Source organism: Chanos chanos, chromosome 2 (genome assembly GCF_902362185.1).
Source record: "Chanos chanos chromosome 2, fChaCha1.1, whole genome shotgun sequence".
NCBI lineage: Eukaryota > Metazoa > Chordata > Actinopteri > Gonorynchiformes > Chanidae > Chanos > Chanos chanos.
In genome coordinates this window covers 744,051-768,084 of record NC_044496.1, presented here as the reverse complement: position 1 = coordinate 768,084, position 24,034 = coordinate 744,051, and the positions used below count along the sequence as shown (strand labels likewise).

The following is a 24,034-nucleotide window of genomic DNA, read 5'->3' as shown; positions in this document are numbered from 1 at the left end:
GAAATGAATCGGGATGGTTCCTCTGCAGCTCATTTTTAAAGGGGTTTCAGCGAGAGGTTTATGTCGATGTTTATGAAAAAAAAACAAAGGATGGTCTCCTGACCGGTGGAAACAAACAGGAAAAGATGGAACCATGGGGAACTTTGAGCCTTGAATTTATTTGGAGTATTAGATGCATTATTAATTTTGTCCATGGTTAAAATCATCGTTTTATGAAACAGTACTCTGATAAATTCATGCTAGCATCACAGTTTCCCAGCTGAAACTTTAGCTTTGTGTATGAGTTTGTGCAGGTAAGAGAAGAAGAAGAGGAGATTGTCATACTCCCCGTGGTAGTCCTTACACAGACAGTGCACGTGATAGTCCCTCAGGAAGTAATAAATGGCCTCAATAGTTGCCAGATACGTGTCTGGAGAGCCCTTCTGATGACGCCAGAAACAGGTTTTCCTCGTTTTCAGTTCGACCTGCGTTAAAGCTGCAAACATAAGCCGTCCCATTAACACACAGTTCATGGTGACCAGTTGGCCACAGATGTACAGGTAAAAATGACTGCTACAGGATTCACCAGTTTGAACACTACGACTGCTTAAGGGCTAGTGATTTGTGTTCTTCACGTGAATCTATGGTAGTTTATCATTGCGATTACCTTGAAGGCGTTCGTCCGAGATGATTCTGTTGGTTTGATTCCAGGTGCTGTCGATAAAAATGACTCTTTGAGGAGCGCGTGTGCCCGCGTGGGCGCCTGCAGTGGCTTTGCCGTCCGCGGTTTTTTGCCTCTTACCGCTTGGCGCATGAGCATCACTGTCCTCCTGAAAACGCTTTGCCATTTCTTGCACTGTAATAGACTCTGGACCAGGGAAAACTAATACAACCTGCAAGAAAGACAACTCTGAGAAGCTGTTTTTTAAGATGATGTTTTCTGAGTCCTATGAGAAAAGAAGAGTGCCCTCACGTCGTGTGCAGACTCCTCTAGCTCAGGGATGCAGGGGTAAGTGTAAATGGACACGTCATCTGGCGCTATGAGTTTGGCATGTACTGCCGTGCTCTTCCCGTCTGTCTCATTTGGGTGTTTGATTATGTCGATTTTCACAGGCAGCTGAAAAACGAGAAAAAAACAACCAATCCCTAAATTTACCACAGACTACTACACACACAAAAAGTACATTAAGGGCAGGCTTTGGCTTTTTAGTGCAAAATTTCTCAGACATGAAATCGCAAAACACAATCATTTTAAAAGCATTATGACCAATTTAAACAGCTGTATTAAACTGTAGCTATGTGATGGTTTCAGTCTACAGGGAAGGACTGTAGATGATGGAGGTCATGACTGCTGTGCTAATGGCAAAAAACCACTGACAGTCCGACCATGATTATCACATCCAGTACACAACCGATAAAGCAAAAACAGACACAGGCAACATGTAGGCTATATGTGTCTGTTTATGCATATAGATAGACAGACAGACAGATAGACAGACAGATAAAAAAATAAGCATGGATGTTCCACTTCTCAACAGATGAATGAAGTATATACTAACCTTTAACACAGGGACTTGGTTTTCGCATAGGCCGACCAAAGAGAAACATGTGTAACAATAGAACATCCTTGAGCCGCCGCATTTTGGACACTTTAACCTGCCTGTCAGCTGTGCTTTCTCCAGCACCTCGTGCGATGCCAGTGTCAAACCCTCCAGAGGCTGATCGGAGGGTTCACATTCCACAGTCGACTTTCCCGGGACCTCGCTGAATTTAGCTGGACTTTCAGCTGTTTCATCTTCCTCGGGTTTACACGATTTCATTGTTGTGCTTTAAATTTTGTGCACGTTCTATAAGATTATCGCTTCCTGGAAGACAACAACAAAACACTACATTAGTGCATTTTCACAACATGAAGATCTGGCCTGCTTTTGCATCTTTTCTTACATTTGAAAACACTACATGGCGCTTGACTGTATCCAATTGATCATTTCTGCTCCGGCACAACTTTATTCGATAGCTACATTAGCTAACGTTAACTAAAATGGGCTGCTTAGCTAGCTATCGGTTCAAACCCACTCTAAGGTAATACAACGTTAATGACAATATGTGATATGCGTTCATACCTAAATGTGGCCAGAAAATCCTTAAATATGCTGAGAAAAAATACTAAGTGACTTTACGACAGGTATAAGACGAGAACTGATACACAAACGCACTATCATTTGTCGCAGGCGTGTAACCAAACAACACGCGTGCACCGGAAATATTTCTTCCTAAAAGGAAACTGATAGATTGTGTATAATGTTACCTAGCAACTACGAATGCTACAGAGACCACACGAGTAACTGTTTTCACTCAGAAGGAGACCGTTATAAACATTTTGAGATGGAAAAGGAAACATCGGATGATCAAGAAAAACCTATTTCTACTTTTGAAGATTTCGTGCGACACCAAGGACTGGTAAGACGCCCCGAAAGTCAGCAAACAAATTCTTATTCTCGAACACATGAATCAGTTAATTTATAATTTAATTATGAGAACGACAGTTTCCAGTACTTGACAGAGACTACAGGGCAGCCTGACTATGTTAGTATGTTATTTCACTATGACACCATAATGATATAGGTTATGTCTGGCTGTATTACTGCTAGTCTTACTCTGCTTATGCCAACTTTTTAACATATATTTTCGTTTGATTATTTTAGGTTGACTGGCCCGTAACATTTGAGTACAGATTTGAAATATCATCCCGCTTTGTCCCTTACGAGTCTCGTGATCAGATATGTAATTACTTTAAAGTAATGGTTCCTCTTCAGTTGGAGGGTATTGCAACACTAGAAAAAAAAATTGAAGACCTGTGGTCTAAGGTAAAACTTCATGATTCTGTCTTATCGCAAGTACAAATTAACACTTCAGCGCACCGGCAGCTGACGGAGGCGGAACGTGAGTATTGGATGTTGTTTGGGTTTTGGCTAAAAAAAAAAAAAAAAGTTCCGATAAATTTTTGAGTCTATTAGATTAAATTTTGAATTATACCATTATTACTTTTAAAATATTATTAAAATATATTTTTGTGGTGTTAAAAAACAAATTGTACTGAGTTTTCCCTCTTTGCAGTTGCATTGTTTGTGGAAGATGCCCGAAGAAAGATGAGAGAACAGGTACTTTTGCAGTTTAGATGATTACCTTTTTTTCTGAACAATATTTGTGACATCACATGTGGTATACTTTCAGAGTGAGGTTGTCCCCCAGAGTGAAGACATAAAGGTAATTATTATTTTTAAACATCATTTATAAAATCGTAATTTTACCCCTGTCACTTAGACAGTATCTTAACCCTTTTTTCACTTCAGCAGAGCATTTCTGCCAAAAATGATAACGTTCATTCTTAACTCTCTCAGGATTATGAATTTCCAGGACTCTCCAGCGTAGAGGACACTGATATTCCAGGACATGCAGATCCACTGCTACATTTAGACTACATCTCACAGGCTCAGAGCTTTAATGTACGTGTATCTATTTCAGGTGGTGGTGTTTGATTTGTATGGCCATGGCACCCCAACTCCACACTCATCTCCCCCCATCCCTCTCCTACTCACCCCAACTCCACACTCATCTCTCCCTGTCCCTCTCCTACTCACCCCAACTCCACACTCATCTCTCCCTGTCCCTCTCCTACTCACCCCAACTCCACACTCATCTCTCCCTATCCCTCTCCTACTCACCCCAGCTCCACACTCATCTCTCCCTGTCCCTCTCCTACTCACCCCAGCTCCACACTCTCCTCTCCCTGTCCCTCTCCTACTCACCCCAACTCCACACTCATCTCTCCCTGTCCCTCTCCTACTCACCCCAGCTCCACACTCATCTCCCCCTGTCCCTCTCCTACTCACCCCAGCTCCACACTCATCTCTCCCTGTCCCTCTCCTACTCACCCCAGCTCCACACTCATCTCTCCCTGTCCCTCTCCTACTCACCCCAGCTCCACACTCATCTCCCCCTGTCCCTCTCCTACTCACCCCAGCTCCACACTCATCTCTCCCTGTCCCTCTCCTACTCACCCCAGCTCCACACTCATCTCTCCCTGTGCCTCTCCTACTCACCCCAGCTCCACACTCATCTCTCCCTGTCCCTCTCCTACTCACCCCAACTCCACACTCATCTCTCCCTGTGCCTCTCCTACTCACCCCAACTCCACACTCATCTCTCCCTATCCCTCTCCTACTCACCCCAGCTCCACACTCATCTCTCCCCATCCCTCTCTTACTCACCCCAGCTCCACACTCATCTCTCCCCGTCCCTCTCCTACTCACCCCAGCTCCACACTCATCTCTCCCCATCCCTCTCCTACTCACCCCAGCTCCACACTCATCTCTCCCCATCCCTCTCCTACTCACCCCAACTCCACACTCATCTCTCCCCATCCCTCTCCTACTCACCCCAGCTCCACACTCATCTCTCCCCATCCCTCTCCTACTCACCCCAACTCCACACTCATCTCTCCCCATCCCTCTCCTACTCACCCCAGCTCCACACTCATCTCTCCCTGTCCCTCTCTTACTCACCCCAACTCCACACTCATCTCTCCCTGTCCCTCTCCTACTCACCCCAACTCCACACTCATCTCTCCCCATCCCTCTCCTACTCACCCCAGCTCCACACTCATCTCTCCCTGTCCCTCTCTTACTCACCCCAACTCCACACTCATCTCTCCCTGTCCCTCTCCTACTCACCCCAGCTCCACACTCATCTCTCCCTATCCCTCTCCTACTCACCCCAACTCCACACTCATCTCTCCCTGTCCCTCTCCTACTCACCCCAACTCCACACTCATCTATCCCTGTCCCTCTCCTACTCACCCCAGCTCCACACTCATCTCCCCCCATCCCTCTCCTACTCACCCCAGCTCCACTCATCTCTCCCTGTCCCTCTCCTACTCACCCCAGCTCCACACTCATCTCTCCCTGTCCCTCTCCTACTCACCCCAGCTCCACACTCATCTCTCCCTGTCCCTCTCCTACTCACCCCAACTCCACACTCATCTCTCCCTGTCCCTCTCCTACTCACCCCAGCTCCACACTCATCTCTCCCTGTCCCTCTCCTACTCACCCCAACTCCACACTCATCTATCCCTGTCCCTCTCCTACTCACCCCAGCTCCACACTCATCTCCCCCCATCCCTCTCCTACTCACCCCAGCTCCACTCATCTCTCCCTGTCCCTCTCCTACTCACCCCAGCTCCACACTCATCTCTCCCTGTCCCTCTCCTACTCACCCCAGCTCCACACTCATCTCTCCCTGTCCCTCTCCTACTCACCCCAACTCCACACTCATCTCTCCCTGTCCCTCTCCTACTCACCCCAGCTCCACACTCATCTCTCCCTGTCCCTCTCCTACTCACCCCAGCTCCACACTCTCCTCTCCCTGTCCCTCTCCTACTCACCCCAACTCCACACTCATCTCTCCCTGTCCCTCTCCTACTCACCCCAGCTCCACACTCATCTCCCCCTCTCCCTCTCCTACTCACCCCAGCTCCACACTCATCTCTCCCCATCCCTCTCCTACTCACCCCAGCTCCACACTCATCTCTCCCTGTCCCTCTCCTACTCACCCCAGCTCCACACTCTCCTCTCCCTGTCCCTCTCCTACTCACCCCAGCTCCACACTCATCTCTCCCCATCCCTCTCCTACTCACCCCAGCTCCACACTCATCTCTCCCTGTCCCTCTCCTACTCACCCCAGCTCCACACTCTCCTCTCCCTGTCCCTCTCCTACTCACCCCAGCTCCACTCATCTCTCCCCATCCCTCTCCCACTCACCCCATCTCCACACTCATCTCTCCCTGTCCCTCTCCTACTCACCCCAGCTCCACACTCATCTCTCCCTGTCCCTCTCCTACTCACCCCAGCTCCACACTCATCTCTCCCCATCCCTCTCCTACTCACCCCAGCTCCACTCATCTCTCCCTGTCCCTCTTCTACTCACCCCAGCTCCACACTCATCTCTCCCTGTCCCTCTCCTACTCACCCCAGCTCCACAATCTTCTCTCCCCATCCCTCTCTTACTCACCCCAGCTCCACACTCATCTCTCCCTGTCCCTCTCCTACTCACCCCAGCTCCACACTCATCTCTCCCTGTGCCTCTCCTACTCACCCCAGCTCCACACTCTCCTCTCCCTGTCCCTCTCCTACTCACCCCAGCTCCACACTCATCTCTCCCCATCCCTCTCTTACTCACCCCAGCTCCACACTCATCTCTCCCTGTCCCTCTCCTACTCACCCCAGCTCCACACTCATCTCTCCCCATCCCTCTCTTACTCACCCCAGCTCCACACTCATCTCTCCCTGTCCCTCTCCTACTCACCCCAGCTCCACACTCATCTCTCCCCATCCCTCTCCTACTCACCCCAGCTCCACACTCATCTCTCCCCATCCCTCTCCTACTCACCCCAACTCCACATTCATCTCTCCCCATCCCTCTCCTACTCACCCCAGCTCCACACTCATCTCTCCCCATCCCTCTCTTACTCACCCCAACTCCACACTCATCTCTCCCCATCCCTCTCCTACTCACCCCAGCTCCACACTCATCTCTCCCTGTCCCTCTCTTACTCACCCCAACTCCACACTCATCTCTCCCTGTCCCTCTCCTACTCACCCCAGCTCCACACTCATCTCTCCCTATCCCTCTCCTACTCACCCCAACTCCACACTCATCTCTCCCTGTCCCTCTCCTACTCACCCCAACTCCACACTCATCTATCCCTGTCCCTCTCCTACTCACCCCAGCTCCACACTCATCTCCCCCTATCCCTCTCCTACTCACCCCAGCTCCACTCATCTCTCCCTGTCCCTCTCCTACTCACCCCAGCTCCACACTCATCTCTCCCTGTCCCTCTCCTACTCACCCCAGCTCCACACTCATCTCCCCCCATCCCTCTCCTACTCACCCCAGCTCCACTCATCTCTCCCTGTCCCTCTCCTACTCACCCCAGCTCCACACTCATCTCTCCCTGTCCCTCTCCTACTCACCCCAGCTCCACACTCATCTCTCCCTATCCCTCTCCTACTCACCCCAGCTCCACACTCATCTCTCCCTGTGCCTCTCCTACTCACCCCAGCTCCACACTCATCTCTCCCTGTCCCTCTCCTACTCACCCCAACTCCACACTCATCTCTCCCTGTGCCTCTCCTACTCACCCCAACTCCACACTCATCTCTCCCTATCCCTCTCCTACTCACCCCAACTCCACACTCATCTCTCCCTATCCCTCTCCTACTCACCCCAGCTCCACACTCATCTCCCCCCATCCCTCTCCTACTCACCCCAGCTCCACACTCATCTCTCCCTGTCCCTCTCCTACTCACCCCAACTCCACACTCATCTCTCCCTGTCCCTCTCTTACTCACCCCAACTCCACACTCATCTCTCCCTGTCCCTCAGACTGTATCAGAGTGCAGATGGATTGTTGTTAGGGTAGTGTGGACAGACTGTAGTAGAGTGGAGATGGATTGTTGTTAGGGTAGTGTGGACAGACTGTAGTAGAGTGCTGATGGATTGTTGTTAGGGTAGTGTGGACAGACTGTATCAGAGTGCAGATGGATTGTTGTTAGGGTAGTGTGGACAGACTGTAGTAGAGTGGAGATGGATTGTTGTTAGGGTAGTGTGGACAGACTGTAGTAGAGTGGAGATGGATTGTTGTTAGGGTAGTGTGGACAGACTGTATCAGAGTGCAGATGGATTGTTGTTAGGGTAGTGTGGACAGACTGTAGTAGAGTGGAGATGGATTGTTGTTAGGGTAGTGTGGACAGACTGTAGTAGAGTGCAGATGGATTGTTGTTAGGGTAGTGTGGACAGACTGTAGTAGAGTGCAGATGGATTGTTGTTAGGGTATCTGGACTGTGACTAATTTTCTCTTTCAGAGACATATGATTAAATGACTGATTTTCTCCTATAGAGTCATATGATTAAATGACTGATTTTCTCCTATAGAGACATATGATTAAATGACTGATTTTCTCCTATAGAGACATATGATTAAATGACTGATTGTCTCCTATAGAGACATATGATTAAATGACTGATTTTCTCCTATAGAGACATATGATTAAATGACTGATTTTCTCCTATAGAGACATATGATTAAATGACTGATTTTCTCCTATAGAGACATATGATTAAATGCTGAGTCGTGGAGCAGGGCAGTCTCTTGGCTGTCTGCAGACTGCTGCTCTTTCCCTAGAAGACAAAATGCCAGGGAAACTATAGTACGGTTGCTCTGGCATCAGAGGCAAAACTAATAGGCTTTTATTGGGATATTATAATAACAAGAAAGATTTTATTTGGAGCTGCAGGGCTTTCACAGGCAGCAGCTGATGGTAAAAACAATGTCCATGCAAACGCTGTCCTACAGCTTGGCTTTCACTAAAAACCCTCTCTGGCATTTCACGACCAAAACACGCCTCAGCTGGCCATCTGTCTTTCCACACTGTTAAGTTTAGCACATTATGGTGAGAAATTCATCATCCTTTTGTTCAACTGACTTTGATCACCTAACATTTTCTGAAGAAGAGGCTTTTTTGATGAATATGTCTGAGTTTCGATGTGATTATTTCTTGCAGCCTAGGTTCTTGAAGATCTGGAGACAGTTCTTTGTCTCAGCTGCATCTGCAGATGTTTTGAAGAATACCTTCTGGTGGTTCTTTCTTCACAAATTCAAGGTATAAACTGTTTAAACAGTTTCATTTACAACATAAAGACCTGAATCATAGGCATCATATTTGGCAAATGTGTGAACTCTTAAAAACAAAAGAATAATGTTCACCCCCCTCTCAACTACCCAGAAAACTCTTCCAATCAACCAGCTTTATTATAATCTTCTATGTTTTTCATTAAAAATGATCAACTGGCATATTGTCCAAAAACGCCCTCAAAGCTATACAGATTTCACATGTCATTACTGCACTGCTGGGTTTTATAACAGAATACTTGGTCAACCTGAAGAAAATCTGCATTGGTTCATTTGATAGATTTTCAGAACGTAAACAATGATAACCATGGGAAAATACCGGTTTGCTTCAGGGTGGCTCAGTGGTCAGCACTGTTGTCCTGGGTTTGAATCCCGGCCATCCCAGGTCCTCTCTGTGTGGAGTTTGCATGTTCTCCCCGTGTTTGTGTGGGTTTCCTCCGGGTGCTCCGGTTTCCTCCCACCACAAAGACATGCATGCTAGGATTAGTACCCCTGTCACTGACCAAGACCAAGCCAAAAAGAGCTGGAGTTGGTCCCTGTCTCATAGTGTGTGGTTGCTCACTGGTGTTAGGATGGGTTAAATGCAGAGGCTCCATTTCACTGCTCAGTGTGTGTGTGACAAAGAAAGTACTTCTTAAGTAGCGTGTCAGGAAAGCTAATGTTAGAATGGACTTCTCATATAAAATGGCAGTGAAATTATGCTGACTGAACATGGCGGGCACTCATTATGTTAATGACGCTGACTGAACATGCCGGGCACTCATCATGTTAATGACGCTGACTGAACATGCTGGGCACTCATTATGTTAATGACGCTGACTGAACATGCCGGGCACTCATTATGTTAATGACGCTGACTGAACATGGCGGGCACTCATTATGTTAACGGCGTTGACTGAACATGGCAGGCACTCATTACGTTAATGAGTCTGACTGAACATGGCGGGCACTCATTATGTTAATGACGCTGACTGAACATGCTGGGCACTCATTATGTTAACGACGCTGACTGAACATGGCGGGCACTCATTATGTTAACGACGCTGACTGAACATGGTGGGCACTCATTATGTTAACGACGCTGACTGAACATGGCGGGCACTCATTATGTTAATGACGCTGACTGAACATGGCGGGCACTCATTATGTTAACGACGCTGACTGAACATGGCGGGCACTCATTATGTTAACGACGCTGACTGAACATGGCGGGCACTCATTATGTTAATGACGCTGACTGAACATGGCGGGCACTCATTATGTATTGAGTGTGTTAGTGTATTTCCTCCTGTTCATTTTTTTCCCCCCTCAAAGCCAAATGCACCTGAGGAGGAGCAGCTATTTGACAGAATCGCTCAAAGTTTTGTGACACTTCTGCTGACTGTCCCAACGGATTTCAAGGATAAGTTATTTAAGGTTTTGAACAGTTCAAATCCAATCTAATTCCTGCTGTACTTTTAAAAAAAAAAATTTTTTTAGATTTTTTTTAGTTTAAATGTTTCCAATTAGGACTGTCTGTATACTGGTGATAGCCCTCATGTTGCCACATGCTCTATATTATCTTATATGTATATTCATTACAATTAGACATTTTATATGTATATATCTTACACGTGTCTTACATGTATATATCTTATACGTATATATCTTACAGGTAATATATATTCAAGATGTGTTCCAGGACAATGAATGACAGTGTACTGGAGAACAGTGAATAATAGAGTGGTTATGGTTTAGGTGTATGCAGATTGCCTTGCCCAGGCAGTCTATGCTGCTTTCTACTGTGCGTTTCCTGGTTCACGTCAGGATTTCAATGATGACTTTAAGAGAGACCTGACCGACCAGATCTCCATCTGGGTGTCAGGTAATGCCCCTCAGTCTCTCAGCGTATTCCCATTACCTGACACGCGAATCTCTCTCGCACACACGTGCGGGACTTGTGACAGAGCTGTTTGTTATGCAGGTATAAAATCTGATTTGTTGACGTGGAAGAACTGGAAGTTGGGCTGGTTACTGCCGTCTGTGCAGGACTCTGGAAAGAAGGAAGAGGAGTCAGTGTGGGGTAAGTGATGTACCATGTCACTCTGGTCCAGTTCTCTTCCCAATACCTCCCTCCCTCCTTTAAGTAAGCTGTTTCTCATTTCATCTTTTTTCAGAGGGTAGATAAGGCACAGGTCAATATTTTGATTAGGTTCCCAAGTTTGAAGTTGGACCTGTTGATATTGGTTTTATTATACATAATGGATTAAGAGCTATGAGTAACTGTACCCTTATCACTGTGTCTCTGACTGACACACTGCAACTATTTATGATTAACACAGCATACATGACATTCAGAGGACAAACAGGGTAATTGGCCAGAGTGAGGAAGAGAGAATGTGATTGGCCAGAGTGTCAAAGAGAGCGTGTGATTGGCTAAAGTGGGGAAGGGGAGAGACGGGGGGAGGAACATTGCATGTGTGTGGGGATACCGTCTGCCCTGGGTGAGTCTGCAGTCCTTTAGAATGATACAGCCCCATTAGGATATAATCCAGATGTGCTGCTGCCCAAGTCATTACTCTGACATGTGGAATTTGGCCACCAGCGGCGTAGTGCGTGATGGAAGTGTTTTTTCTCTTCAGTACCTGCCAATTCAAGTTTAACTCCATCATGATGCAGACTAACACTGTCAAGCCAAGCTGCACTGTGGTGCACAGATGTTTCTGCGGTAAAACATTATCACAGATCTTATATAAGCACAGATGAGAAAAGTAAGATCTCTTTATCTGGATTCATATATGATGGAAATGAAATAATGTAGTGGAGTCTGTCTGAGGCACCGCTGCTCTCACTCACATTTTATTCATCTGTTGGTCTGAACTGATCAGAATGATTGTGTTTTTAACTCAGACCCACAATGGGCCCAGCAGACCTGTGTTTAAGTAAACCTATCACTTCTCCCCACTGTGGGGTAATGTCACACACACAGTTTATATCCTGCTTTGACAACAAGTCAGCGGTGAGAGCAACATCTGCACTTACTGCTGCGAGCAACTTCCAAATTAAATTCCTCCTTTAAACCAGTAATTAAATATCACAGGTAAAAGGGCAAATTTCGTCTCACAATGATGTGACATTTTCCTCCACAAAACAGTAGAGTCTGTCAGCCTCAGTCTTCAGTCTGGGAAGAAAAGACAGAGGAACGCTGGATATGCTCCCACATCCATTTCTTATATATCATATTTTCCCTCCATACTGCCCTCTTCCTTCTCCCCGTCACACCATCATGTCCAATGGGCACACGAGGAAGGGAAGTGGCTGTTATTTAGCTTAACAAACTGGGAAATGGATCACGATGTTCCGTATGACTATCCTGAGGTCAATATTCTAAATGAATTTACCCCCATACAAACTATCTTTGTCATGTTAATTTAGCAAAACAGTGACCATTCATACTAAATAAAAAAAAATCTGCAACATGTAAAGTTCTTTCTCCCAAACTACTGAAACTTTCATGGGAATATTTAAGTGCCATGAATTCTGGACACTATGCTACACTCTTACACACTCTTACCCGTGACGTATACCTCCAGTTAGTTTTACTCCTACTTTGAGAGCACACACACACACACACACATGCACGTGCACACGCAAACACACCCTAACACAAACAAACAGAAATTCACAATAAATCTTGTAAAAACTGCTCAGCGTGACTGTAAACTGTGATGTTTTGGTTGGATGAGTCTCAATAATAATTCAAGAATGATTCACTCATTCCAGCATCAGAACATTTAACAAACATGTATTTTAAATGTGATATGACCAGAGATCAAAGCAAATGAAGCATATTCCAGTTTCACCACAGCACCACCAGTTCTCCTCACGTGGAAAGGTTCCAGTTTAGGCCTCAAACCACAACACACGGCCAGCACTGGCCACACATCACCAACCCATTTTTCTGTCACACTTTATGTCTGTGTCAATACCAGTGTCACATTTTCTTTCACCTAATTCTTCCCTAACATCCACCCTGACCATCAGCACAACTGACCTTTTTTCTGCCCAAACCATGGGACAGATGAACTGTGGCTCTTGGTTGTGGTGTGATGTGGCAGTAGTGTGATGTGGCAGTAGTGTGATGTGGCAGTAGTGTGATGTGGCAGTAGTGTGATGCGGCAGTAGTGTGATGTGGTAGTAGTGTGATGTGGCAGTAGTGTCATATGGCAGTAGTGTGATGAGGCAGTAGTGTGATGTGGCAGTAGTGTCATATGGCAGTAGTGTGATGTGGCAGTAGTGTGATGTGGCAGTAGTGTCATATGGCAGTAGTGTGATGTGGCAGTAGTGTCATATGGCAGTAGTGCGATGTGGCAGTAGTGTGATGTGGCAGTAGTGTCATATGGCAGTAGTGTGATGTGGCAGTAGTGTCATATGGCAGTAGTGTCATATGGCAGTAGTGTGATGTGGCAGCAGTGTGATGTGGCAGTAGTGTGATGTGGCAGTAGTGTGATGTGGTAGTAGTGTCATGTGGCAGTAGTGTGATGTGGCAGCAGTGTGATGTGGCAGTAGTGTGATGTGGCAGCAGTGTGATGTGGCAGTAGTGTGATGTGGCAGTAGTGTCATATGGCAGTAGTGTGATGTGGCAGCAGTGTGATGTGGCAGTAGTGTGATGTGGTAGTAGTGTGATGTGGCAGTAGTGTCATGTGGCAGTAGTGTCATGTGGCAGCAGTGTGATGTGGCAGTAGTGTGATGTGGCAGTAGTGTCATGTGGCAGCAGTGTGATGTGGCAGTAGTGTCATGTGGCAGTAGTGTGATGTGGTAGTAGTGTCATATGGCAGTAGTGTGATGTGGCAGCAGTGTGATGTGGCAGTAGTGTGATGTGGCAGCAGTGTCATGTGGCAGTAGTGTCATGTGGCAGTAGTGTGATGTGGCAGCAGTGTGATGTGGCAGTAGTGTCATAAGGCAGTAGTGTCATATGGCAGTAGTGTGATGTGGCAGTAGTGTCATATGGCAGTAGTGTGATGTGGCAGTAGTGTGATGTGGCAGTAGTGTCATATGGCAGTAGTGTGATGTGGCAGCAGTGTGATGTGGCAGCAGTGTCATATGGCAGTAGTGTGATGTGGCAGTAGTGTCATATGGCAGTAGTGTGATGTGGCAGTAGTGTGATGTGGCAGTAGTGTCATATGGCAGTAGTGTGATGTGGCAGTAGTGTCATATGGCAGTAGTGTGATGTGGCAGTAGTGTGATGTGGCAGTAGTGTCATATGGCAGTAGTGTGATGTGGCAGTAGTGTCATATGGCAGTAGTGTGATGTGGCAGTAGTGTCATATGGCAGTAGTGTGATGTGGCAGTAGTGTCATGTGGTAGTAGTGTGATGTGGCAGTAGTGTCATATGGCAGTAGTGTGATGTGGCAGTAGTGTGATGTGGCAGTAGTGTCATGTGGCAGTAGTGTGATGTGGCAGTAGTGTCATATGGCAGTAGTGTCATATGGCAGTAGTGTGATGTGGCAGTAGTGTGATGTGGCAGTAGTGTGATATGGCAGTAGTGTCATGTGGCAGTAGTGTGATGTGGCAGTAGTGTGATGTGGCAGTAGTGTCATATGGCAGTAGTGTGATGTGGCAGTAGTGTGATGTGGCAGCAGTGTGATGTGGCAGCAGTGTCATGTGGTAGTAGTGTGATGTGGCAGTAGTGTCATATGGCAGTAGTGTGATGTGGCAGTAGTGTGATGTGGCAGTAGTGTGATGTGGCAGTAGTGTGATGTGACAGTAGTGTGATGTGGCAGTAGTGTCATATGGCAGTAGTGTCATGTGGTAGTAGTGTGATGTGGCAGTAGTGTCATATGGCAGTAGTGTGATGTGGCAGTAGTGTCATGTGGCAGTAGTGTGATGTGGCAGTAGTGTCATATGGCAGTAGTGTGATGTGGCAGTAGTGTCATATGGCAGTAGTGTCATATGGCAGTAGTGTGATGTGGCAGTAGTGTCATATGGCAGTAGTGTCATATGGCAGTAGTGTGATGCGGTAGTAGTGTCATATGGCAGTAGTGTGATGTGGCAGCAGTGTGATGTGGCAGTAGTGTGATGTGGTAGTAGTGTCATATGGCAGTAGTGTGATGTGGCAGTAGTGTCATATGGCAGTAGTGTGATGTGGCAGTAGTGTCATATGGCAGTAGTGTGATGTGGTAGTAGTGTCATATGGCAGTAGTGTGATGTGGCAGCAGTGTGATGTGGCAGTAGTGTGATGTGGTAGTAGTGTGATGTGGCAGTAGTGTCATGTGGCAGTAGTGTCATGTGGCAGTAGTGTGATGTGGCAGTAGTGTCATGTGGCAGCAGTGTGATGTGGCAGTAGTGTCATATGGCAGTAGTGTGATGTGGCAGTAGTGTCATATGGCAGTAGTGTGATGTGGCAGTAGTGTCATACGGCAGTAGTGTGATGTGGCAGCAGTGTGATGTGGCAGTAGTGTGATGTGGCAGCAGTGTGATGTGGCAGTAGTGTGATGTGGCAGCAGTGTCATATGGCAGTAGTGTGATGTGGCAGTAGTGTCATATGGCAGTAGTGTGATGTGGCAGTAGTGTGATGTGGCAGTAGTGTCATGTGGCAGTAGTGTGATGTGGCAGTAGTGTGATGTGGCAGTAGTGTCATATGGCAGTAGTGTGATGTGGCAGCAGTGTGATGTGGCAGTAGTGTGATGTGGCAGCAGTGTCATATGGCAGTAGTGTGATGTGGCAGTAGTGTCATATGGCAGTAGTGTGATGTGGCAGTAGTGTGATGTGGCAGTAGTGTCATGTGGCAGTAGTGTGATGTGGCAGTAGTGTGATGTGGCAGTAGTGTCATATGGCAGTAGTGTGATGTGGCAGTAGTGTGATGTGGCAGTAGTGTGATGCGGCAGTAGTGTGATGTGGTAGTAGTGTGATATGGCAGTAGTGTCATATGGCAGTAGTGTGATGTGGTAGTAGTGTGATGTGGCAGTAGTGTGATGTGGCAGTAGTGTCATATGGCAATAGTGTCATATGGCAGTAGTGTGATGTGGTAGTAGTGTGATGTGGCAGTAGTGTGATGTGGCAGTAGTGTGCTGTGGTAGTAGTGTGATGTGGCAGTAGTGTGATGTGGCAGCAGTGTCATATGGCAGTAGTGTCATGTGGCAGTAGTGTCATGTGGCAGTAGTGTCATGTGGCAGCAGTGTGATGTGGCAGTAGTGTGATGTGGCAATAGTGTGATGTGGCAGCAGTGTCATATGGCAGTAGTGTGATGTGGCAGTTGTGATGTGGCAGTAGTGTGATGTGGCAATAGTGTGATGTGGCAGCAGTGTCATATGGCAGTAGTGTGATGTGGCAGTAGTGTGATGTGGCAGTAGTGTGATGTGGCAGCAGTGTGATGTGGTAGTAGTGTCATATGGCAGTAGTGTGATGTGGCAGCAGTGTGATGTGGCAGTAGTGTGATGTGGTAGTAGTGTGATATGGCAGTAGTGTGATGTGGCAGTAGTGTGATGTGGCAGTAGTGTCATGTAGATGTAGACATACCTGCCACAGCGTCATGTGCCTGCTCTGACCACAATACAGGCCACTGGAGAAGGGAATGTTTATTAATGTGTCAGTTTCTGTGCGATTAAACATTGTGCAAATCTCTCAGAAAAAAAGAGAGTTGTTCAGTTATATGGCAGTATCCGTGTTTTTGCTTTTGTTCTTCCTTACCTGCTTGTCTGTAATTAGGTTTGCCATTAGCTAACATGTGCCATTGGCTAACACATAATCATTATGCAGAACAGAATCAAGTGCTCCCCTGTTTTACGGTGTAATCTTCCCTTCCATAGCTAGAATGAATTGGAAACCGCTGTGAGGTTTCCTCTGACTTGTCTTGGCATGATATTTGCTATGTGGTGTCTGCTAAGTGTCACTAAACAAACAGTTTAGCATTTTGAATTAATGTGCCCATCTAAGTACAGCTTCAGGGAATGCCCGGGTGTGGTTTCTGTGTCTTTCATGAGGTTACTGGTTTTGGAATATGGATCTGAGAGGGAAACCTTGACGGTGCATGAGGCCAAGTTAACATGAGATGAAGTCATCTAAATGTTTGAATCTCTAAATGTCTAATGTGTGAATGTTTGAATCTCTAAATGTCTAATGTGTGAATGTTTGAATCCCTAAATGTCTAATGTGTGAATGTTTGAATCCCTAAATGTCTAATGTGTGCTTTTAGAGTTGTGGAGTTTTGTAGCTTTAGCCACAGCCGGTCTGAATAGTTCTGCAAATGCTTACTCAGAAAGATATTTTTTCTTGAATAAAATAAAGCTGGCAGTACATTAAGCAGTGTCTCAGAAGAACATTCTCACCATGTTTTTGGAGGTAACCCCTCATTAATTTGACAATCACTGTAATGCCCCACTAGCTGTATTAAATACTACAGCATTATTGAGTGAAGTTGACTTCAGATTGAGCCACACAAACATTTCTTATGTGTAGTAATTGTTTGACTTTGAGTATTCTCCCTCTAAAGAGAGTGAGAAACGCTGACATTGTTTACAATGACGTGTTGATTTTGATTTGACACCTTTCTGTGTGGTGCCGTGTTAATTGTGTGTCATTCCCTGTGGCTCGCTTGCCAGGCTAACTCCTGCTGGCGCACCGCGGCCGCTTGGCCTTCGCTGAGAATGTGTTTACATTTGGAACATGTTACAAATGATCTGCTAAGAGCAGCTTTGCGTGACTTGGCAGAAGCCTTCACCTTGCTCAGACTTTGTTTGGGTCAGAGTTACTCAGAGATTTGACTGTCTTTTTCTGTCATTTCTCTCTGAGCCAGATGTGAAGGGAAACAGAATGTAAAAACCATGCAGTCTGTCTCTCCATGTGTGTGGAAACCTGCCAGCATGTCTCAAGTGAGATGACTGACTGTGACAAGTCTCAGATTTCACTCAATGTAGCATAAACTCCAGAAAGAATTATTATGGTGTTCAATTAGGTTGGCACATTTTTGCTTCATATCGACATAAAAGATAGATATCTATCTAGGATTTATGTAATCGTAATGTTACAAGAAAGAAACTGATCTTTATTTGTCTCACACAGTCTCAGTTATCCTTAAAGGAAATGAAATTAGCTTCGTCTGTCTCTGGAAGATTACAGTCTTGGAATATTTTGTCTGGTGTGGTCTTTCTATATTGACACATTGGGATTCTTCTTGCAAAAGGAAGGTGCTTTTCATTTATGTTTTTACATCATAGAGCTTCCCGCATGAACCGTTCCCTTGCTGTGGGATTTGTTTTGCTTATCGCTTTGGATGAAAGCCTCTGCTAAATGAATAAGTGTATGATGATTATGATCTCTGAAGGAAAACAATGGTTTTATGCTCAGAGTATTTCAGTTAAAAATAAGTGCAAACCATGTCGTAGGTGTTGTGAATCATCCAAAATCATTTTAACTGAATTCTGAATGGTCAGTCTGTAGGCCTGCCCTGATAGATAAGATAAGTACATTCGGTCTGTGCAGGCCTAGAGAGCCCTGCTTTCCTTTATCACAGCCATGCACATGCTGTGTCAACTGTAAGCTAGCAGTAGTGCTCTGCTGTTAGTTCTGGTCCGATCTGACTGAATCTTGTGCCAATGTAAGCAGATGAAGAATGGGTAAAATTAAAGCCCTGTGAGAGAAAGGAGGATCAACTAAGCTTTAGACATGTACACTCAGCCTCTCCCGGGAGGACAGACACATAAGGACCCAATGAAAAAATACAGCCCAATGCAGCAGAAACAGATCAACACTCTATACCCACCAAAGGAGATTCCCATCATTGCTTTAGAGTCAAACAAACCCAAGTATACAGGCACTGCAGTCTTTTTAAAGACATGTCTGATGAAAGGGGGCGGGGGGGGGCAGATTCCATTTTAATCACTGATCAGATTATGGCAACATCTAAACTTCTTTGAAGGTATTTTTTTACTTTTTTTTTTTTTCCAAATCGCAAGTTAATGTCCACACTCAATTACTCTAACATGTAGTAAAAAACTACATAATTCACCTGTTTACTCATAATCTCCTTGTATTCATGTGCAGCAGCAGAATAAAAACAAAACACAAATATAAATTTAATCTAGGACATGGCACGTTGGAGAACTTTATGTAGATAGTCTTATACTGACAGATTTAGCTAAGAATTACAATACCTGCACAACAATTTACAATTTCCTCAATTTCAGAGATCAACCTTGTTCAAGGTCACATTGGTTGAAAATGAAAACAATTAGGAATCAAACCTACATTCCTTGGTTACTAGAGAAAATCTGTTCTGGTTTTCAAAACACTTCCAGGAGTCTGTTTCTATATACAAAGTAAATTGGCACAGTGTATCGTAAGTGTGGTCTGTAGTCAATGTAGTCTTCATTCTGTATTTTCCACACTCGTGGAAAACAGTACGACAGGTGCTGCTCTAGAACCTGCCATAGCTGTCGTTCTGGTTGAAATCTTGTGACTGAGATTATATTCATCCTCTTCAAACCATTCAGTGAGCCCCCTACCCTGTGGATGGCAGACACCGTCATGCCAAAAGACAACACTTACACACAGAGGTAAAAGGCTTCCCACAGAGTAAGGCTTATTCCGATGGCCTTCATATTTGTTTCTGTAAAGTGTACCAATGTGGGAAAACCACTGTCCCTCTGAACAGCTGTCTTACACATGTCTCTGTCCAGTTGTTAAGAACATGGTGAAAGATGACTCATCGTACCGTGTGACTCTTTTCTTAGTGGCAGCCAATGGGGAGCCGAATAAGGAATAAAGAATAACAAGGATAAAGTCCCATAGACTGAGATGGGAGGAAACCTTGGGAGCAACCAGGCCTCAACGGATGGAGCACATCCTCCTCTGGCTGGCACGGGTCGTTAGATTAATTAACAGAATTACGTGTAGGTAATGAAAAGCAAGAATGATCTATGAAAGTTACTGTCATGTAGGGCTGTACCCGATTCAGAATTTTGTCAGTGGAATCGGATTTGGCTGTTCAGTATGAAGATTAAACTATTAGTTCCTTTGTTTTTTTTTCATACAGTATCTGGCAACCAGAAAATCCATTGGCATGAGTTTCAGTGATGATTTCAACCACATTAATATAGTCAAATGCAACAGATCCATGGGAACATATTTTTGAGAATTTAAAAATTCAATACAAGACAGCTGCATATGATGCAAGATTTGAATTGGCGAGTCGGGCTACCGTATGCATGTGTCGGAATAATGAGACAGGCAACGCATATCTATTTCTGTTGAAGTCAAGCTCTTAAAGCCTAAAAAATTCACTTTAAACATTAAAACAACATGTATTCACTTTAAACATTAAAACAACGTGTATTCACTTTAAACATTAAAACAACGTGTAGCCTAAATGAGCAACAAATGAAACAGTTTAAAATAAATTCACGGCATTTCCCACTCTGAAATAACTTCTCGTCTTCAAGAGATAGGCTTATTTGGCCGCTGTATTTCTCATTCCGTATAATAAATAATTCTTAGGTGTAAACGAATAAATAAACAAATGAAACACTTGCAATTTAAGATTGGAAATCTTTAAGATGAAAAAGCGAACATCTTCAGTCTCTTTTTCGATGGCCGCCGAGCCCGTCTCAAGTGGTTTGCCATGTTCGATGTTGTTGAATGATAAGCGAACTCTTGCACAGGGCTCGAGAGTTTGCATTGAACTTTGTTAGGGCTGTACCTCAAAAGTTCGACATGCCGCCACACTTTACACTTCTTCTGAGACACGGGGTGCATCAGAAATAGTTGGAAAATTGTTAGTAAATTATTTCGGTTCATAATGTGATTTTTAAGTGTTTTTTGTTAAGAATTGAAGTAGGAATGCATGAGCGCTAGTCGGTTTGCGCGAGCAGCCCTTTCATAGTCAGAAATCGCTAGAAACTGTTATCTTTTGGAGAGCATACACGTCTTTGACCGACACCATCACTTTGTCATGTTAGTTTTAGTTTTTGATTTTACTTGTATAAGGATCAGCAAATCATTAAATGAGAAAACTTCAGCCAGAGAATCTTTGTGTCGCGTCAAGGATACACTTGACACTGTCCAACGGTTAGTGTTACATTCACCTGATCGTTTGTTTTCGTTAACGGCCGAATGGTGCGTCGCTTTAAATGTTGATGCCGCAAAGAATTGTGGGACGCAATTATCTCCTTTCCCTTCGTAAAGGACCAGTGTACCCTATGCTAATGGAGACGGGGAAGGAAGCATTGCAGCACCTTTCCTTAGCAGAGAATTCGACCAGCTTTTATCATGGTTGCCACTTGGATACTTTCGGGTCATTTCACTCAGTTAGGAACCCTTCCTAAGCAAAAAAGACTATTCCACCTCAGGTTTCAGCTTCTCTCATCAGTTAACCAAATGTTGTCACATGGATTTTTTTTAGCAAGCGCACTAGACAGAAAAAAATGATACAAAAGAAAGAGAGAGAAATAGTGATATAAAAGAGAAAGAGAAACAGTGGTATAAAAGAGAGAGAGAGAAACAGTGAGATAAAAGAGAGAGAGAAAACAGTGATATAAAAGAGAGAGAAAAACTGATATAAAAGAGAAAGAGAAACAGTGGTATAAAAGAGAGAGAGAGAAACAGTGATATAAAAGAGAGAGAGAAAACAGTGGTATAAAAGAGAGAGAAACAGTGATATAAAAGAGAGAGAGAAAACAGTGATTATAAAAGAGAGAGAAAACAGTGATATAAAAGAGAGAGAGAAAACAGTGATATAAAAGAGAGAGAGAAACAGTGATATAAAAGAGAGAGAGAAAACAGTGATATAAAAGAGAGAGAGAAACAGTGATTATAAAAGAGAGAGAGAAACAGTGATATAAAAGAGAGAGAGAGAAACAGTGATATAAAAGAGAGAGAGAGAGAAACAGTGATATAAAAGAGAGAGAGAGAAACAGTGATATAAAAGAGAGAGAGAGAGAAACAGTGATATAAAAGAGAGAGAGAGAAACAGTGATATAAAAGAGAGAGAGAGAGAAACAGTGATATAAAAGAGAGAGAGAGAAACAGTGATATAAAAGAGAGAGAGAGAGAAACAGTGATATAAAAGAGAGAGAGAGAAACAGTGATATAAAAGAGAGAGAGAGAGAAACAGTGATATAAAAGAGAGAGAGAGAAACAGTGATATAAAAGAGAGAGAGAGAAAAACTGATATAAAAGAGAGAGAAAAACTGATATAAAAGAGAGAGAGAGAAACAGTGATATAAAAGAGAGAGAGAGAAACAGTGATATAAAAGAGAGAGAAAAACTGCTATAAAAGAGAGAGAAAAACTGATATAAAAGAGAGAGAGAGAAACAGTGATATAAAAGAGAGAGAGAAAACAGTGATTATAAAAGAGAGAGAAACAGTGATATAAAAGAGAGAGAGAAACAGTGATATAAAAGAGAGAGAGAGAAACAGTGATATAAAAGAGAGAGAAAAACTGATATAAAAGAGAGAGAGAGAAACAGTGATATAAAAGAGAGAGAGAGAAACAGTGATATAAAAGAGAGAGAGAAACAGTGATATAAAAGAGAGAGAAAAACTGATATAAAAGAGAGAGAGAGAAACAGTGATATAAAAGAGAGAGAGAAACAGTGGTATAAAAGAGTGAGAGAGAAACAGTGATATAAAAGAGAGAGAGAGAAACAGTGATATAAAAGAGAGAGAGAAACAGTGATATAAAAGAGAGAGAAAAACTGATATAAAAGAGAGAGAGAGAAACAGTGGTATAAAAGAGAGAGAGAGAAACAGTGATATAAAAGAGAGAGAGAAAACAGTGATTATAAGAGAGAGAGAGAAACAGTGATATAAAAGAGAGAGAGAAAACTGATATAAAAGAGAGAGAGAAAACAGTGATATAAAAGAGAGAGAGAGAAACAGTGATTATAAAAGAGAGAGAAAAACTGATATAAAAGAGAGAGAGAAAACAGTGATATAAAAGAGAGAGAGAAACAGTGATATAAAAGAGAGAGAAAACAGTGATTATAAAAGAGAGAGAGAAACAGTGATATAAAAGAGAGAGAGAGAAACAGTGATATAAAAGAGAGAGAGAAAACAGTGATATAAAAGAGAGAGAGAAACAGTGATATAAAAGAGAGAGAGAGAAACAGTGATATAAAAGAGAGAGAGAGAAACAGTGATATAAAAGAGAGAGAAAAACTGATATAAAAGAGAGAGAGAGAAACAGTGATATAAAAGAGAGAGAGAAACAGTGATATAAAGGAAATTTGCTCTCTGTGGTCTAAATTTTTAATATGAATATGAATATGTCTCTCAGAAAACATAAAACAGTTTAAAGGATTTAGACATTTTATTGTATTTAATATTTTAACAATACAAAAACTGTTGTTCTCATAATTTGTTTACTTTCTGTTGGATAGCAGCATAAGAGACCCTGGTGTACAGTTGTAGAGTTGGCAGTGCTGAGAAGCGTGTTCTGTGTTTGGATTCGCGGTGAAACTTTGTGACTGGCAGAATGGGGACAGGCTGCATTTGTCTCCCTGACTGGGTTATTATTGTTGAGCTTTTAGCTTTTTCCATGTATCAGAGTTCCTATATTTGAAGAGTAGCCAAGAACCACAGCCAAACACATTATTATAGAGAAAAGTACACCCCAAATACACAGAATCCATCTAAGGTTTTATATAAATAACTTAAATAACACTGTACAATAAAGACTAACAAATGAGAAAGTTACAAGTGGAGGAAAAGATGCTCACACAGTGACATTAACACATTTAGAATGAGATGACTTGGAAGAACAGGCAGAGAAGCAAACCGTCTGGACACACAACTCTTTAGTGTGTGTTTGATGTAATGTTGTGTTGAAACTACGGTTGTAACTTAAGACAAATGGAATGTTTCGAGGGAAATGTGTCCCTCCGTTCAGTGACAGGCCATACAGGCTTCAAATACTCATGTTCATTTTTTAGTGAGTGATATTGGCTGAGCAGGACTGGTCATTTAATGGGCAGTAGCTGTTATATACTACTGACACCTTTCACTAGTGTTTTCACTACTGTCTAACCCTAACCCATTCGTTTGTTTGTTTGTTTGTTTGTTTGTTTAGTAGTTATCTGTCACAGCCATGACAAAGCAAACCCAGCTTGCTTACTTCACTTTCGCCTCAGACAGAGACTAACAGTGATGTTATACAGAAATTCTATAAAACAGTGAAAATAATGTGCCTTGACAATAGACCAGACTACACCATATTACTCTTGATATCTGTTATTAGTCCAGGCACTTCTGACAGTGGTGATAGTAATGATAAAGACAATGCTTCTCAGGCTGATCAGACAATGTCTTACAATGAAAAACTGAGCAAAAGGA

The 24,034-nt window shown here is 43.9% G+C and overlaps 1 protein-coding gene across 1 annotated transcript; it reads right to left on the bottom strand.

Annotated features, from left to right (window-relative positions):
* Positions 1-226: 226 nt before the first annotated feature.
* On the bottom strand, positions 227-1,817 carry dtwd1 (DTW motif tRNA-uridine aminocarboxypropyltransferase 1). The gene is made up of 4 exons (XM_030766667.1): positions 1,539-1,817; positions 953-1,096; positions 647-872; positions 227-475 (listed from the first exon to the last, which is right to left on the bottom strand). Exons 1-4 carry the CDS (start codon positions 1,797-1,799, stop codon positions 246-248), a joined length of 861 nt encoding a protein of 286 aa, XP_030622527.1. The 5' UTR covers positions 1,800-1,817; the 3' UTR covers positions 227-245.
* Between the last annotated feature and the right edge of the window lie 22,217 nt (positions 1,818-24,034).